This window comes from Pelobates fuscus, chromosome 3 (assembly GCF_036172605.1).
Source record: "Pelobates fuscus isolate aPelFus1 chromosome 3, aPelFus1.pri, whole genome shotgun sequence".
Classification (NCBI taxonomy): Eukaryota; Metazoa; Chordata; class Amphibia; order Anura; family Pelobatidae; genus Pelobates; species Pelobates fuscus.
Window position 1 is genome coordinate 313774581 of NC_086319.1, and position 18948 is coordinate 313793528.

The 18948-nt window shown below is 36.4% G+C and overlaps 1 protein-coding gene across 4 annotated transcripts in view; it reads right to left on the reverse strand.

Annotated features, from left to right (window-relative positions):
* Positions 1 to 18948, reverse strand: part of NTRK3 (neurotrophic receptor tyrosine kinase 3) — a 560615-nt gene that overhangs the window by 283755 nt on the left and 257912 nt on the right. For all 4 annotated transcript variants that reach the window (XM_063448881.1, XM_063448879.1, XM_063448883.1 and 1 more), the window contains exon 11: positions 18294 to 18396. In XM_063448881.1, the coding sequence (XP_063304951.1) occupies positions 18294 to 18396 (103 nt within the window). The remainder of the gene's footprint in view (positions 1 to 18293; positions 18397 to 18948) is intronic.

Sequence of the window (18948 nt, forward strand, 5' to 3'; positions counted from 1 at the left end):
TGTGTTATCTTTGATATGATTATGGCTATTTTGGCCCATCATTTAAAATTCACTTTGACTTACAGACATTTCACTGTCTTAAAAAATACATTTTGGGTAGTTTTTTCTGCAAATCTAGTCTTGCTATTTTCATCATCATCATCATCATCATCATCATCTTATTTAATTGCTGGTCAATAATGCTGATCACATATTGATTTCCAAGAAGTTGCAGTTGACCCACTGCCATCGTTAGTACTTTTTTTCTTCTGATATCTCATGTGTAATGTGTACTCCATTACAATGTCTCAATAACTCCTTTAATCCATGCTAAAAACTGGAGGTTAGGTTTAATAATATCGCAGCACAGTATTAATATTAATTGCACACCTCCTGAACAACTGTTAATCTAAGTATCATTAGAGCTATTTTCGTCTTCTGGACAAAATGCATTTTGACCTTTTTTTTGTTCGGCTTTCATTTTCCCCTTTTTTATTTAATGTACTCACATAAATGATATACTGTTATTTTAAGCTGTATCCTGTGTGGCTACTGATTGCCATTAAAACGCCCTGACTGAGCCTATGCTCTGCTGCACTGATCTTTAGAGTTGCTAAGGAGAAAATAAAGACAGAGAGAATGGACATTTTTCATAAAAATACAATTTACAATTATGGCTTCAGTCATTTACTGGGCTATTAACATTCATCAAGGTCAGTAAGGACATACTGGCATTGGTCCTACTGCCGGCTGTTTCCTTCTCTTAATTATTTTCAAGCTCTCGGCCTTTGTTTTACATTCTCTAAGCACTTTGACTACATTATGGCTGAATTTCATAATTAGCAAAGGGTCTGTGAACTAACGGAATGCAAATAAATGTTAGGACTTTTAGGATCATAAACAATAAATGGCTCTGCCACCTAAACTATGTTTAGAGAGTAAATGCCAATCAGTGTATGTATGCCAGTGGAACTGTAAATGAATGTACAGGTCAGTGATGTTTCCAGCAGTGGCTCTTCCACAGTTTTTGGACTACATTTCCCATAATACTTTGTCAGGTAAAGATTTGGGTTAGCAACTAACTCAATTAAGTAAATATAAATAATAATCAGATGTTGTATTATAAACATGGAAACTTACCGTTTGATAAATTTATTGTATAAGGTCTGTTGTAAACAATTTAAAGATAATATAAATAGATGGATGTGCAAGTATAAAACAACTAACAAAAATACATTAAATTACATTTGTTCGTATACATACATTTATTTTTACAGTTTTAGAAGAAGTACACTCAATTACAAAAATGTATGTGCACATATATAAGGTCAATATTTCAGTCCTATTAATTACTTTCATCCTGATGAATAGCCACCATAGAACTGAAACATTGACCTTAAATGTCCACAAAAAAAATGTGTGTAATTAATTTTATTCAGAACAGTCCTTCAGTAAACGTTATAATGTGACCAGAGTTGAGTACACCATGTCTAGAATATTCACATATGTTATCTCACTAGTTCTAACAATTTGATAATGTATTATCTATATATTTATCTATTATTGTTTGTTTTGCAAGACAAAACAGTGTTTTGACCAAATTTTCCTTGGTCAGCTATATTACATACGAACATTATATAGATTTGTTTTTGACAATTATTCCATTTTAAACAATACACAACTAAGCTAGTATAAAACTGCTCACAATTTGGTTTTCCATGTTCATTTGTTACCAAATCCTATTTTGAACATAGCATGAGCCTTTGTAGGACTTAGGGGTTTATTCATTAAACAGTTAGCTGTGATGTGCGGACAAGTAGGTTGAAGGTTTAAAGTAATTGTGATAAAAGAGATTTGCTACTTAAATGTTCAGTGAATAAAATCAGCCTTGCTTTCAGCTGCATACTATGTTAATGTTTGAACGCTTATTACACACAATAACATGTACCTTACTCAGTTACGGATGTTATCTTAGTTTTTTTATATTTTATTCTCCCTTCCCAGTTCAAGTCCATCCAAATTTTATGTTATTCACTGTATTCTTTGCATCACTGATCAGTAACCAATGTAAATTGGGATGTGTCAAATTTGTTTCATTTTGTACTGGCTCTGAGACCTGTGAATGACTTTCATGATTGTATGATTTCTGTCCAAATACCGAGATTGGATCGATGCTTTTTTTTTACCCAATAAAAATTATTAAAAGAAAAAAAAAGGGGGGGGGCCTGGACTCCATGGCGGCTGGACGTGCCTCGTGTGAGCTCCGAGCTCAATCTACCCAAATTGGCTGATAACTTGCACGCCAGCCAGCCAAGACCCACACGGACACCTAAACAAGGACTTACCTACCTCAGGAGCCAGCCGAAGTGCCCCGGGTCTGCCGCCCACGGGTACGAGGAGTGCTCATCGAGGGTGTCGGCAGTGCGGCCTAGCAGTATCGCCGGACGGGTGAGGCGGCCGATCCCCCACTCTGTGCGACCTAGCGATCCCCAAGCTTGAAACACAGCCCTGTCCCCCCCCCCCTCTGGACCGGCGGGGGTTATCCCGGTCCTCCTCAGCCTGAACCTGGCACCAACTAGCTCAGATACCGCCACCCTAACTGTCTAAGATAACGCCACAACCGAAACATACAAAATGGCGGCCCAGCTTACCAAACAGGGAGCAAACCCCCAGCACTCCCAGCTGGAGCCTCTGGACTCCCAACGGCAACCATCAAGCAGGTACACAAACCCGAAAGACTCACGAATCAGATGGAGCGTGTCCAAGATGGCCGCCCGTCGCGGCTCACAGAGGGGAGCCACGAGTAGCCACACGCAGCCTTCCTCCCTAGAGGCCCTCGACCGGCTATGCTCAGCCCTGTACGAACTGCAGCGTAGCAGGGGTATGCCCAACCCTCAAGCGGCACGGGCAGTGGCCAGGTGGATCCGACCGAAGACCCGCAGACGCCACTACAGTACCCCACTACAGGTATTCCAGGCGGGCATCCGTCCACGCAAGCACCGGCAAACGACTAGGCGGGAGGCTGACCGCGCCAACCCGGGCGAACGGTTCTGCACCCACACAAGCGGCAAGGAGAACGCCGGCCGACCCCAAAGCCCCAGCAGCATGCCAGAGCACAGCACGCCTGACCGGCTAACCATCGAGCGCCAAGCAACAGCATATGGGATAACCCGGCTGCACCAAGCCAACAACCGCCCTAACTTACTGACCCAACTGGGAACAGCACCCGGGCACAATATACCTCCACGAGTGACCACAATTCTAAGAGGATGGAAGCAACCACTTACAGGACATCGAGCAGCGACTGGTGAGCCAAGGGGCACATCATGCACGAGACAATACAGATCTCCCCTGGAGGACTTGTTAGCCGCTTTGATGCAATGCCCAAACAGGGGGTAGGGTGAAAAATCCCCGAGCGGGGAACAGCTTGCCTACCGGATACCGACAACCTGCTATATCAAGGGACGACCTGACAATAATTGACGCTAAAATAACACTAATGTCTACTAACACTACTTTTTTGCATTTTTTGCCTCCATAACAAATAATTGTGCACAGTAGTTCCAATGCAATAATGCCCTACAAGTGTTATACTGATGTACATCTGTACGTCTTACACCAGATGCTGGGACAGCGCTAACCTGTTTATGAAAAGATGCACGTATTTGCAGATAGACGAAATGTTGTGTTATATGTGGTGAAAGGCATTGGGAAAGCTAGAAAGGCACTCCATACCTAATTATGCTCTTTTCCTGGCAGGGTTTAACCCACGTCCAGCCTGATCATTACTATAAATGCTGTGATCTAATGTGTTTTTAGGCCCAAACAATAGAGTGTAAAATGTTTGCCTGTTTTATCTTCTCCTATTTTTCTTAACGCGAGACCTGCCTAGTTCATTAGACATCCCTATGTATCTAATTTAACCCTTAAAAAATGTGCAAGTTCTCAGAGCCACTGTTCTTAATGTCTTTGTTTCCATAGTATTCGACGCTGTTGTGGCATATGTCTATGTTCTGTACCCACCTGCACAACAAAAATAAAGAATAAAAAAAAAAAAAAAGAAAAAAAAAAAGTAAATTCTATCAAAAGACCTTAACGTAAATAACACTAGAACTTGATTTGCTAACTGTCTAATGGTAATTCTTAATGGTGATTCTAAACAGCTATAGTGTTAGGTGCACAAACATGATTCCTAACATTTTAGTGCTGGGCTACCTATTTAGGTATCCTGCCCCCTCAGTAAGGCGCTAAACAGTAGTTTACTTACCTTTTCTCCATCGATGCACTGGTCTCGCCACGGCTGTCCCCGCCTCCATGACTGAGGTAATTAACCTGGATGATCTCAGCCAATCCGTTGCAAAACGCTATGTTGCGTCAATCAGCATCTCCTCATAGAGATGCATTCAATCAATGCATCTATATTAGGAGTTTCCAGCATGAAACTAGGAAGCAGCTCTAGTGGTCGTCTGAGTGACTGCACCTATAGATGTTACTAGGCAGCAATGTAAACACTACCATTACTCTACAAAGGCAACTTCTACAGTGCAAACACTGCAGGGACAGGCTGTAGACACCATAACCACTACATTAAGCTACATAGTGTCCCTTTAATTTAAACTTGGTCTCTTACATTATTAATTTTACTGTTTAGTGTCTTGGCACATTCAGGCGTATTTACTAAAGTGAGAATTCAAGGTCAAATCAAATTTAAGGTAAACATACTGCAGAATGGCAAAAATTATCTATGTCATCTATGCTTTCAGTTTGGCTACTCTTTGAAATTCACTTAGAATTCTTAATTTAATAAATAACCTTGATAGAGATGTCCCGAACAGTTCGCCGGGAACTGTTCGCCAGCGAACATAGCTTGTTTGCGGTCGCCGCGGGGGGCGAACATATGCGATGTTCGGTCCGCCCCCTATTCGTCATGGAGGTGGGAGGGTCTGGGAGGGAGGGTCTGATGCTGATTGGCTGGAATGTGTCTGCTGACTGTGAGGTACAGGGTCAAAGTTTACTCAATGATGACGAATAGGGGGCGGACCGAACATCGCATATGTTCGCCCGCTGCGGCGACCGCGAACAAGCTATGTTCGCCAGCGAACAGTTCCTGGCGAACTGTTCGGGACATCTCTAAACCTTGATAGTTTTGAGCCAGATATTTTGATGGCTGCCAATACAATGCTCACCTCAGGCTGGCATTTATATGGTTAAAAAACAATGCCATTTACAAAGAGGGCTTTCTTATTTATGAATATGACCAGGGGCCATGGATGCATTACAAGTAATTTTACAACATATATTAGCAGCAAGCACTTTACATGATGATGTTGTGACAAGCGTATTATAAACCACAGCATGCGGGTATTGCTACAAACAATTTATGCTCATATTTAATACATGAATGTAAAGTGTGTTAGAAAGATCCTCCCACTAGCCCCGCAGAAACAACACAGCACATCACTTTATACTGCAATGTATGAGGCTATCTGTCTGATGTCAGACTTTAAAAATATATGACAAGCACAGTGCATTCTTCTGGGACATCCATAAAACAAAAGCAGGTTTGCATTACACTGCTTCCCCATGCTTCGAAACAAGCATTTGTTTACGCTTTATCTTTTGATTTATTGAAATAAATAACACCAAAATAACCATTAATTTACACCAATTAGTTGTTGTTTTTTTTTTTATAGAACTTTTTCTTGTTAGACAATCCTTAGAAATTCAAGGGACAGAAAAATGCAAATTGTCTCATAAAATATGAATCAGGATTGAACGTGCCTTATCGCAAGGGATTGAAAACACCAATCTGTCACAGCAAAGAGTTAAGAAAGAAATTAGATAAAGCAATTTAAAAAATATTTTTCACTAGTTTTTCAAATGATTAGTACTAACACACATTTTTTTTTTGTTGTTGTTGTAATACGATTTCTTCAAGAGTGCAGATTTAGGGTAGTAATTGAATCCAATTGTTAGAATCTGGATGACTTATGTATTTAATATGTAGTGTGTAAAAAGCACTGCATTCAGTGTATATGGCTGATGTATTATAATCTTTTTTAAAGCTATTTCCCTTAGTGACTGTGAGAATGGCTTTATCACAATGGGTGTGGACTGACTGTTTTATAAGACAGCTATGTTTAATCAGCATTTATTTTTTAAGCCATATTTAAAGGGACACTGCAAGCTAAATTTTATCTTTTTTATAGACTGTAAAATAGAAATGCACTAAAACATACTCATAATTATATGAATTTACAAAATAAACACGCTAGTTTGCAGGCTTTATTCCCGATATAATGCACATGAGTGATGTCACAAATATGGGGACATGATGACACATGCATGCACATGTGATGAATGATTGCGACCTCATGGTCAGAAACGTACACCATAAATTTTAACACTTTTATAAGTAAAGCAATGAGGAATATTCTACTGAGCATGGTAATAAAATCTAAATTTCTACTGTCTTGAACAGACTCTTTCTAAAGGAAACCACAGCTGTAGGTGGATTTTTATTTAGTTATTTTTTAAGTAACATTTGTTTTACTTGTGCAATTTATGCATTTATTTGTGATTGACTTACAGCATGCACATTTAGCAATGTAATTTGTTTTCAACTTGTGCTTAAAACGCAGATGCTCTCTTTTACTTTTTCCTTTAAGCATTTAATGGGAAACTACAAGAAAGCGTTGTAATGCAAACATACAAAAACACTTATTAGACAATACCATTCAATGGATGTCTATTAAAAAAAAATGTGCAGGGATAACTAGGATTTTAAATCTGATGATGATTTTGGAAAACATCTTTGTATATGAAATATACTTTTGATTTGCTGCAGCAAAACAAAACACTGGAACACAATAGAGTTTCTATAAAGTGTATTACACACCAAGAGAGACCCATCAAAGACAACAGAGTATTGGATTCCACTTAGACTCAGTCTGGGAGCATGCCACTTACAACAACATCTTTTTAATAGCCCAACGAGAATTTTACAGTGGAAGTAATTACTGATATGTGAATATTCCCATGTATAAACAAACACACACAATAGCATTACTAATTCCCCACATACCACTTATTTGAATGCAAAGGACAAAATGTTTCCATTCTCTTTATATAAAAGCAGAAAAAAATATAATAGGGACACAATTGCATTCACTAGTGACTGCTTGTTTATCTATTCGTCAAAAACAACATTTTAATTCCAGATTTCTTTTAGAACCTTATACCCATTAATGTTTTCATGGTTTCTATATTATGCTAGGAGACATCTAGGGTCATCCTATGGTAATGATGACATCAATGATCTAAATCACATTTACTTCCTGTTTAACTGACAGTATTGCTAAGATTTTATCTTGGACCAGGGGCTAAAGTGTCACCAACAAGTTGACTGGTTAGTAGTGTGTACATTACAATAGATATGGTTTTCATCATGTGCTTTTTACCACATAAGGTAATTTTTGACAGTTCGGACATTTTACATTTATACAAATAAATGCAACTACAGAGATAATATACTTTTATCAGATATAATTTTGATCATAAATGCATGAGCTAAATTTATGAAACAGATAAAGCCTTAAGAAAAATGTATCTTTGTATAAAAATATTTTGTGAAAGAGAGAATAGATTTTTTAAATCACTCATATGCTCAAGTCAATTTATAGAGAAATGTATTTTGTCATTTCCATGGAAATAATTCTGCTCATAAATATATAATATCAATATTCTGTTACATAATACTCCTCTTTCACCAGGAGAATTTCCTAAAACATTGATGAGGGATTTAAATCTTTACTTCTACATTCTGAGGAAGTTTTAATGAGATCTCAGAGGGACTTTACAGGTCAAAAGTGAGCCTTTTTGTCTTGCGATTAGTTAAGCTTCTTAGTGAATCTGGCACAATCACTCATCACAGCTAAAACCAGAAGATTAATTGCAGATAGATTTACATCCAGAACTAGACCTATGTTTTTACTTTTGAACATGTAACTCGTAATTTACATGTACCCACCAACTTTATCTAGAAACTATTTAAGACAGCGGGAACTGCTCATAGTTGTTTGAAGCAAACAACATGGAAAAGTGTCTTGGAGAATTTTTGAAAATATTTACCACACTAACAGTTTTTAGATTCTGTTTTTATTGTGTCTAGACATTGTATCTGAGAGTATTCAATGGTAAGTAAATTTATTTTTATTAGTATTTTTGTGTTTTTAGTTTTGAACATGTAACTCGTAATTTACATGTACCCACCAACTTTATTTAGAAACTATTTAAGACAGCGGGCACAGCAAACAACATGGCAGAGTGTCTTGGAGAATTTTTTTAAAAATAATTACCACACTTCCTGTTTTTATTGTGTCTATTTCCTGACTAGACATTGTATCTGAGAGTATTCAAGTAAGTAATGGTAAGAAAACATATTTTTAATCAAACAAATCCTGAACAGCAAATCTTTGGAAAATAGCAGTGGAGGCTCGTCCATAGGGGCAGCTCGGGCTTTGTCCCACCTGGTTTTGTCACAATAAATAAATACAATTATATAATTCATTTTGTTGTGGCTTTTACATTTTTTTTGTATAAAGTTGCACCTTTAACATGTGTCTGTTTGATCAAACATGTGTTGTTTATGTTTAAAAACTTCACAAGCCACCACTAGAAAATTGTTTTTCTATATGCAAATATTGGCAGAAATACCCACAGCATAATTTCTAGTCAAGGAACATTTAAAATAATATCTAATAAATGCTGAGCATCCCCGCTCCAGGGATCTATATCTAGATATGTCAAACACTCTGTAATATTCTTTCTTATTAATATGTTTAAAATGAAGAGAGGCATCTTGGCCACAAGCATTGTTTTTGCTGGTCTTTAATTTTGTTGTTCTTTCATCACGCAGATGTGCAGGACAAGCACCTTCAACCTTACACACGTTTGATGTTTACGCATCGGATTAGTTCTTCAACCTTTGGGAACACATCTTGCTTCTCATTACGTGTGTAGCTTGGTGTTCTACAGTCTTAATTTATTTGATTTAAATTTATTTCTTTTTACTTCAAGTGAGTCTGAACTTTAGTTGTGTTATAAAAAGCAAATTGATTGGCTTTCAGGTGTATTCACTCAACTTTTCTCTCAGCTAAAGCCTGGCAAAGCTAGAAAAGCAATTGAGCATTAAATGTCAGTAGCAGTTGGTACACTCTAGAGAATTGATTTATGTGCTATAATGATGAGCAGAATATTTAAAATGGGCTTTCAAACTTTGCCCTTACCAAATATAATTTGGCTACCGCTTCCATAATTCTCAATCAAGCTATAGTTAGCAAAAAGTTATGGGAGTTCTATCTAGAAACAGTTTATTCAACAGAATGTTTTCAGAAGTTGATGTTGAGAGTTACCTCAGGTCTGCTAGGTTTTTGGAGACTAAATCCTAAATCTTTGTAGGATTTTTCATTATTAGTAAAGTAGTAAAGTTGATTATTTGATAATTTATGAATACAGGTGCATAGTAAATCATTAAATTGACACATGAACACACGAATGTTGAATATGAGTATGTTTCTTAAATAGTAAATGAAATGTATTTAATAATTAAAAACAATAATTCTACATTGATATGGCAACAGTTTATTCTTCCATATAGTGTTGGTGGCCTATAGAATGACAATTGGCTATATTGTTTTTGACATATTCTTGCTAAACAAAAAGTCATGCAACACATTATATGCCAATAGCTGGCTATTGCTGTGCAATATTAGTCTCTTCAACTGTCTAATTCTGTGACAAGAACTGTGTAATATTTCACTTAATACTGTACTTATGGACACTGCTAGTGCCAACAAGTTAGACATCTCCTTAGCAAACAGCACTTTGAGGAGTAAGTTAACACATTGTGACAAAGGGAATGGGTATAGTGCATGGGTATATAGTGGACCAATTGAATTTAATTAAAATTCTCATTAATAAGCAATAGAAGGGGGCGGGGCTTGGACACCATCCTGGAAAGTCGCAGGCAAATTCATTCCCTGATTAAACTCAATTTAGGAGTGTTCTAAAAGGGGCATATACCCCAATAAAGATCATTACTACACCGACAACCTCACCCTGCATCATTAGAGCAACTTTGTAGTAAACTACAAGCTCACCTTTGTTGCAACCGGCAGCTGCAGCCTCCATCTTCTCACGGCCTGGTGCTGCCCTGACAAGAGAAGCAGCCATTCTCTACGTCTGGGGTGAGCCAGGCTTTTACTCTTGGGAACAGTCCGAGTCTCATACTCCCCTGCTCTGGGCCCCCAAGCAATGATCACTAACCTACCTGCTGCTCCTGGGCGACTTCTCCATATAAAGCTCCCACGCGATCTATCTAAAATGGCCGACGGTGGCACTGCCGTGAAGCATGCTGTACAAGCATCGGTGCAGAGCTGGGAAGAGGGCTTCTTGCAGGCATTCAATGCCATCTGTAAGCGGTTCTGGCAGAAGCTGAAGAGATGGAAGAAGCAATCTGCAGTGATGGTTCCTGTGGCTCAGCCTGCTTGCAGAGTTCTTGCCCGGAGACCCCCCACTGGTCGGAGACCCAAGCAGCATCGACTTGTAGCACAAAGGCTGCACAACCGCAAAGATCATAGCTCCCTGCCGCCCCATGGACTTTACCTTGTAGTAGGAAGGGAAGCCTATGGATAGGAGCTGGGGTGCTGATAGCAAGATGTGGATAGCTTGGGTGGGTTGTGAAACCTTAGGAGACTTCTATCACCTTTTATGCCTGCCTGAATGATGTCTCTATGCCATGGGTATAGGATAAATACACCGAATATTTCACTACTCCTACCATCCTGCTCACTTTGCCATGTCTTCACACTCAGTGAGCTCAGCTAAATATAGCCTTTGGTGGCTTCACTTTTATTTGCATTTATCTCGTGTAATCAGCATGTTAATACTTCAACAATACTTACCATGTCTTGCATACTTGTTTTATACTCACTATACCAGTGATCATAGCAGCATTCCCCAGGTTTAGCTTGCCTAATTACTATTAAGCCTGTAATACCAGTGTCTATCTCAAGCCCTTGCCTAATTACTATTAAGCCTGTAATAGCCAGTGTCTATCTCAAGCCCATGTTTGCATGTTTGTAAGCTTTTACCTATTGCAATCTTCAGACATGAATGTTTTACTCGTGATGTTTTCAACTGAAAAAAGTTGCAGGTTTCTAGACGTGTCCTGTAACACATATGTATTCTACATTTATTTCTATCTGATATGTCACAGCAAGCTTGAATGTATAACTATGCACAACAAAAAATAAAATAAAAAAATAAAAAAAGCAATTGAAGGAGTTACAAAATCTATACAGTACAAGATGAGAAAAATAATTTTAGCATTAAATAATTCATTATTTAACAGAAATTTGAATGTATTATTAAACTCGCTATGGACTTGTTATTCTTGTTATTCACTATTAATTTGTTAATTAATCCATTTTTGCATTAATCCATTTTTAATACCAATTTCAGAACAGAAATACGGAACCTTCCACTAACAAAAGCAAAATAATCAAAACAAATAATAAACAGTAATGTGTTACTGAAATCACCATGAACTATATTGCGATTTATCAGGATATATTCATTAGAAGAAAAAAGAATATACAGTATCTGTGCACATCAAAACAAATAATGTTAGTGATACATAAAATGTATTGTACTATAAAGATAGCAACAGGCATCCAGGAGCTTACTCATAAAATGAGTATGCAATAGGAATGAGACTTTGTCTCAGATGACACACTTATGTGTTTAAATATATATTTATATATATATATATATATATATATATATATATATATATATATATATATATATATATATATATATATATATATTTATACTCATTTAAACACATAAGTGTGTCATCTGAGATAAAGTCTCATTCCTATTGCATACTCATTTTATGAGTAAGCTCCTGGATACCCGTTGCTATCTTTATAGTACAATACATTCTATGTATACTGTTTCTATAGGTTTCTGGTGAATCCCTATATCCTTCCAGTTTCAGAGCTTTCTATATAAGGACTTATTCCCTCTTTCTTCTGTATATTCTATACATAGATATCAGAATTCTATTTCAAATAATGTTAGTGAGTCCATATTGAACCCTGTGTAGAACTGAATGTTTTGAAATTTTTGCCATGTTTCGAATTCTCACCATGAGTGAACTAAAAACCGATTTACTTTTTTTTACAATTAATGATACAAATAATCATTCCCTACTTGGTAGTTAATAGATTAACACATGATCAAAGATCATTTTCCAATGTTAAAATTTTCTTACTGCTTAAAAATTACAAACTAGCTTGACATTATAAAGTTCCAACAACTCCCTCGGTTCAAAGTTAGGCCTCATAAATTCTGGCTGAGGCTAATGGGGCTCGTAGTTCAACAATAATTAGTTACATGAATCTAATAAAAGGGATTCACTGCTTATAATAAAATTCTGACACTTTCTACTCACTTACTACTCATTCCAAGACTTATTAAAGATTCCAGCTGCCAATCTCAGCTAACTGTGCTGGCCATGGAAAAATAAATTGTGTGCTGGAGGTGTTCTGTTCAACTTTATGAATACCAATTTCCCTGCTGATGGGATCTCAGCAATTACATATTCTGATAAAGACATGATCACCTACAGCACTCAAAGATGCTGTCTTGACCCATTACAGATACATGGTGCCAAACCACACAATGCTGGGCTGGTGCAGCACATAAATCATGTTTGCCCATGGGGCAATAACTCTTTGCATCTCCTTGCCAGCCCTTCCCTGCTGCCTGTTCTTAGAAGACATAAGTAGGGTTAAACTTTAATATGTCTTCTCTTAGGGTCATAGTTACAAACACATTTGCTAACACATCAATCAACAAAAATAAATTCTATGGTGGGGTGGGGGGTGGGGGGGGGGGGGGTCCTGCAAAAAAGTGGGGGACTATAGTTTGCACAGGGCTGCATAAAAGGCACAATACATGATTTACTGTAAAGACACAGTTGGTGACCTGCTTGACAGGTACAAAATATATATATATATATATATATATATATATTTCTGTGACTCAGCAGGAATAACTCCCTGTTGCCCTGATCAGCTAGCCTTTGCTCTGGTATTGAGTTTCTCACCTTATGCAGTACAGCATATGTCCTACTATAAAATAAATATTATTTTAAATATTTACTATAAAGTAAATATTCCTATTTCTTTTTTTTTTTTCTTTTTTTTTTGATGCATACGAACACATATTTGTATTATTGTATATTCAGCACAAATTTAGCTTTAAAAACACCTTGGTGCTCACCCTAACAAAATGTGCTGTGCATATCTAAATTAATTAATTATGTTTGTTATGTTAATTGCACCCAAAGGTTACAAATGTGTCTAGTAGAACAAAGACTATAAACAGATTAATTCATGCAGAGTATTTATTTACAGTAGTCACAAAAAAAACCAAACATTTTAAATAAATTCAGTGGACAATTGCCGTCTGATTATAAGAAAAAAAATGTTAATATTATCCAATCATAATCAACCACTTTATTTTAAAGAACCTATTAACTAATACTAAATTATAATGGAGAAGCTTTGGAAGTACATTTGACATCCACATGAATATCAAATGAACGCGCTTTGATCAGGAGTATTATAATGAATACCAAATGAATTGATAGTGATGGGGCTCTTAAAAGGTTTCCTGATAGTGTGTGTGTGGAATATATTTTCTTTGCTTTTATGTTCTGCTAAGGAAATAAAAACGTATTTTCTTCCATTTGGCCGCTCAGCTAAAATTATAATGTCTTCCGCAAAACACCCTTTCTCTCTGACATTTTAATTGATATATTCACTCAACAATAGCATAGCCAACAGACTAACAGATTTAAATTATATTTCTATGCTGCAGTCATTCACCCTTCTGTATATATTACCATGCATGGTGCATTTGGTTGCTATGGAGCAATGGTCTATGTTTGGTTTATATTAATGGAATCAACTGGACATTTATGTAAATAAAATGGCTTGCACTGACGTTAAAGGCAGAGCTGTGTTATACAAAGCAAAGCAGGCATTTATGTAGGGCTGGAAAGCTCAGTGAGTGAAACTAGGAGAAGAATTCTTGTGGGTGCACGTAGCGAGAACCAAAATAGGAAGGCATGTTTCTCCTCGGATAGAGATCTGGATCGTTGATCTATTACATTTGCTCTCCTTGTAGGAGGTAACATAAAATGAACCAGAGATATGTGCCTGCAGTGATACAGATCTTATATTATACCGATACTATCCTTTTGCGGTCTCAAATATTACTAAGCATTGGACGTACATGATGGAGACATGGAAACTTGTTTTAAGGGGGAGCCAAGAAAGGGATGCAGGGAGTGACAGAAAAATTAGATGTGTCAATTGCATAAATGAGTGAAGTTAACATTTAGAAGCAATGTCCAGGCGCTCAAAGCAGCCATTGTTATAGAAATCTGAACACAACCTAGAGATGTATTCAAAGCAAATAAAACTAAACAAATCAAGTTGTAATCATTTTTAACACATGCAAATAATGTGGTAATCTGTAAATAAGCTGTTCCTCACCCTTTATTTAAAAACAATGAATCCTATTACTGCTGATTATTTTTTAGCAGCACAGCAAATACTTGTAACTCCATTATTACAGGTGACTTGTTTTTACCCCTTTACTACCAACAGTAGTAACAAACAACCTCCCTCCCCTCCTCCCAGAATCTTGAAACAGAACACGTTTCTGTTAAAACAAAATGGTGGAAAATATATATTTAAAAGTGTTGGGAAAATGTTGATACATCTCCCTATTGTTTCTAGTACCCCTCCCCAAATATCTGCCCGTGATGTGCATGTCTAAACTGTATTATGATGTAACTGGCTGGAAATTTAAAAGAAAGGAGAGCATCTCATAAAAAAAAGGTTAGGACAATTTATAGGTGATTTTTAATCTTGTATGGGATCATATAAATTCCAGAAAAGTGACAGTTCCTCTTTAAAGCAAACATGCAAACTAGGTTTTTGCCTGTATATATTTTTGTTGTTGTTGTTCTTCTTTGCCTAGAAAGGGGTTTTATTCTAACTTTCATATAACCCTGGTCTGAGTCTAGCATTTCATTTCTCTACTTTACAGTAATGAACAGCGTGTCTTGGCAAATTCATTTTTCTTTCCTGGGTGCCAAGATGTGAATTTGCGCTGGATTAAAAAAAGAAGAATTGTAACTGTTATTCAATATTACTAAGAAATCCAGATAAGGGGAAGAAGAAAAGTCAATGGATGTGGCATTCGGCCAATTCAGCAATGTACACTGAAGAACACAGAGGAATGAATGCTGGTCTGAAGGGGATACACAATTCTAACACTTCGCGTCATTTCATTGACTTAACACATTATTATGTGGGTTTATTACCTATTAAATCAAGTTATAAGGTCATCAGATAGCTTGTCAGGTATCTACCAAGTCTTTATATAATGGATCTAACTAAATACTTCGTTTTACAAGTCAGTAAACAACGTACATTATGGAAATGAGATTTTGCACTTTAACAGGGTATTTATATTACATTGGAAATTAATATTCTTCCTCTAGGAAATTGTGAGGTCTGTCCATTCCTAATAGAGGGGAGGTGGAAATTATCTTACACCAGACCTGGGTTGAAACAGATCTGAGCACTACACTCTAAGGATATATGAAAATATGTGAGAAAAGAGTTGACTGTCTTTATCCTTTAATAACGGAACTGTTTTATGGAAAGTTTTATTGGTATATTACTGTTACTGTGATGTGCTGATACCACTCGTATATTGTTACAGAACCCAATAAAATTGATATGTGAAGAAAAATGAAATGAATATTCTTGCAACGATTCTATTCAATAAGTGCCAAATTCTAGTGAATTATTAATGAAATTACAAAATTTAGAGAACAATTGCTTTATTTTACTTATTTATTTTGGGGGGAACCAATCTCAAGCACAGCTATAGTTAAAGCTTTGTTATTTTAGTTTACAATTTGCAAATAAGTTTCCAATTCACTACAATTTGAAGATTAAAGAATAAACCCCTCTATGTGGCGCTCATTCCAAGATTTAATAGAATGTCTTCACATTTTACGTTATCTCAGTATCACAGTCTTTACATAACACTATAGGAGTAATATAATCCCATTTTACCGTGGCAATTGTTGCATGTTGTTGTAATATGAATTCTAACCCTGCTTTCTATATAATTGATCTGATCATTATTATAATACAGGATGACTTTAGTACTATGTTAACTAGCAGTGAAGACGTGTACTTTCATGATCAAATATCCTTATAAGCATGATGCAAAGGTGACACTTTATTCTTTAACTAAGGACCCATGATAATAAAACTGAAGAAGGGAACTTAATTAACCATTAAAACATTTACAGAATTTTCAGCCTTTCTTCTTCTGCATGCCTATATGCTACACCTTTATATCTATTGGTTAGAGCAGCGGCAACATCGCTACCTCAGAAATTTGAATCACAGTAAAGGTGGCAAGACACCTAAAGATATATATCCTTCTATCTCAGAATCCTCATAGACCATAAGCTTGCCTGAGCAGGGTCTGCTGTAGAACATACTGGCACTATATATGCTAATAATAATAATAAGAAGAAGAGAAAAAAAGGTAGCAAGAGAGGTGAGAACGGACAATAGCTCAATTAGCCTGCCCTTCGGTGGGTCCCCGCTAGGATCTCAAGCTGGTTTTAGCTCAACTTGTGCCATTACAGAGAAAACATATCTCTTGCAACTTGTTTTCTTGCTCTCCTTAAGCTTAAAGGGTAATCCAGACGTGGACGCCTTGCTCACGGTGCCTAGAGGGACATTGGCTGTACCTCACTGATGATGCCTAACAAGGTTGAAACGATCGTCTGGGGTTGCTGTATCTCTTGTGCAGAGAGAGCCGGGCTGTATTTTGGATCTATTCTGCCCTTTTGAGTGGAATCTGTCTGAGATGCATGGCGTGGTTCTCTCTGTAATGGCACAAGATGAGCTAAAACCAGCTTGAGATCTGAGCGGGGACCCACCGAAGGGCAGGCTAATTGAGCTGTTGTCCGTTCTCAGCACTCTCTTGTTTTTTGCTCTCCTTAATAATAAAAATATCCTGTAATAGTTGAGTCTCAAATATTTGAAGCAATCTTCATTCTGATGGGTTAATCCATACTGCCTTATTTAACAAAATGTTTAAACATTGCTCGTTATTACGTGATAAATCATTTAAGTGGGAAATATATTGGCAACAAGCCAGATCTGTAGTTTGCTGTGCTGGTTTGCCTAACAATACACATAAAATAGACTTTACACTACGTAGCAGATACAAATATTCGGTAACTTTTTTTTCTGGACCAGAAGTATTAATAGTTTCTACAGATTTAACATGATAAGATGTGCTTTTCATGTTTAGTTATTTTTCATTCATTTTAGTATTTTAAAAAAGTAATACACAGTTTACACCTATATTTATTGTGTATATAAATACAAAAATCAAACTGGAAGCTACTAGATTTTATTAGGAATTATATCTGTCATGTATCTACTTCTGAAAAAAAAATTCTACTGCATTCACCGACCGGACTTTTCTTGTATTTATTTACTATATCTTCAAATATATGTCAGGAAATGTTGAGATGAACAAAGTTAGTGTCTCCAGATCCCGGTATTATTACAGCATGCCCTTGTATAATGGCTTTCACCCTATGTCATTGCGGTATTGCTTGACGCATGATTAAGAGCAGTGACAACAGTAGGAAAGGTTACGCACTGTAATCACTTTTGATGGAGGGTTGAGAAGATTAAGAGAGGAGAGAAATCATCTATTGCTGGAAAAAAATATTTTTATTACTATACTTCCGATAGGTATAGAGTCATTATTTTTAGTTATTTTTGTTTGTTTGTTTTTTTTTTTCTGTAGCCCAAAAGCAAAATATTAATTCTAGACAATATGTTATAAAATATAGATAAGGCAATCCTAATTATAGCAAAACTATTTCTCAATGGATACTTTAAATCTTCTGTACTGCAATATTTATTCCACATTTGTTAGCATTTCTGCGAAGCACATATAAAGTGATTTACAAGAGAACTAAATAAACCTGAATTCAATTAATGTACTGAAGTCCATAGAGTCAGAAGGGCGAACAAAAAAATGATATGCTTTAATAAAAGAGCATGCTAGACATTTTATTCTGTCGGAGCCATTTATAAAAAGTTATTGCTCATTCTTACCTTTCATTCCAAATTTGGAGCGTCTTCCATATTTGTTAATGACAATAAAGAGTACCACCAACAGGACACATGCAAAAGCTGCAAGGCCAACGGCAATCGAAACCTATAAACAATTTCAATAGTGAGAAATAGAGTTCTTTGAGATAAGAATTCACTGTTTTTATATGATGAACAGTAAACATAGTTTCTTTAATAGTTGCAAGAACAAATATTAGTAAGGTAAATTTAATTTTTAACCATCGTTTAATTTTTATTGCACAATGTTCTAAAAGCAATCCTTTTTAAAATTACAGGATTTTTCAAAAGAAAATAGAATTTATCCCTCTATCTCAGTTGATCCTAAATGCTTATAGAGACCACTTAAAAGGACAAACAAAATTCTACCAAAATTTTGTTAAAATGTATTGAAAAATGATTTACACAAGACTTAAAGGGACAATCTGGGCACCAATGTAACTTATGTGTGTTTGAAAGGGTGCAATCGTTTTTTTGACTTATATTCATGCTGTGATTTTCTTACTGTTCAAATCTCTTTAGTTTTGCTTTAAAAGAAAAGCAATAAAGCCCTTACCCCCCGATGAGTAAGCAGTGTAGCTCAGCCAAGAACAGTTAAGTGTGAGCTAGTGACCTGACTCTGTCCCATTGCCAATCATTG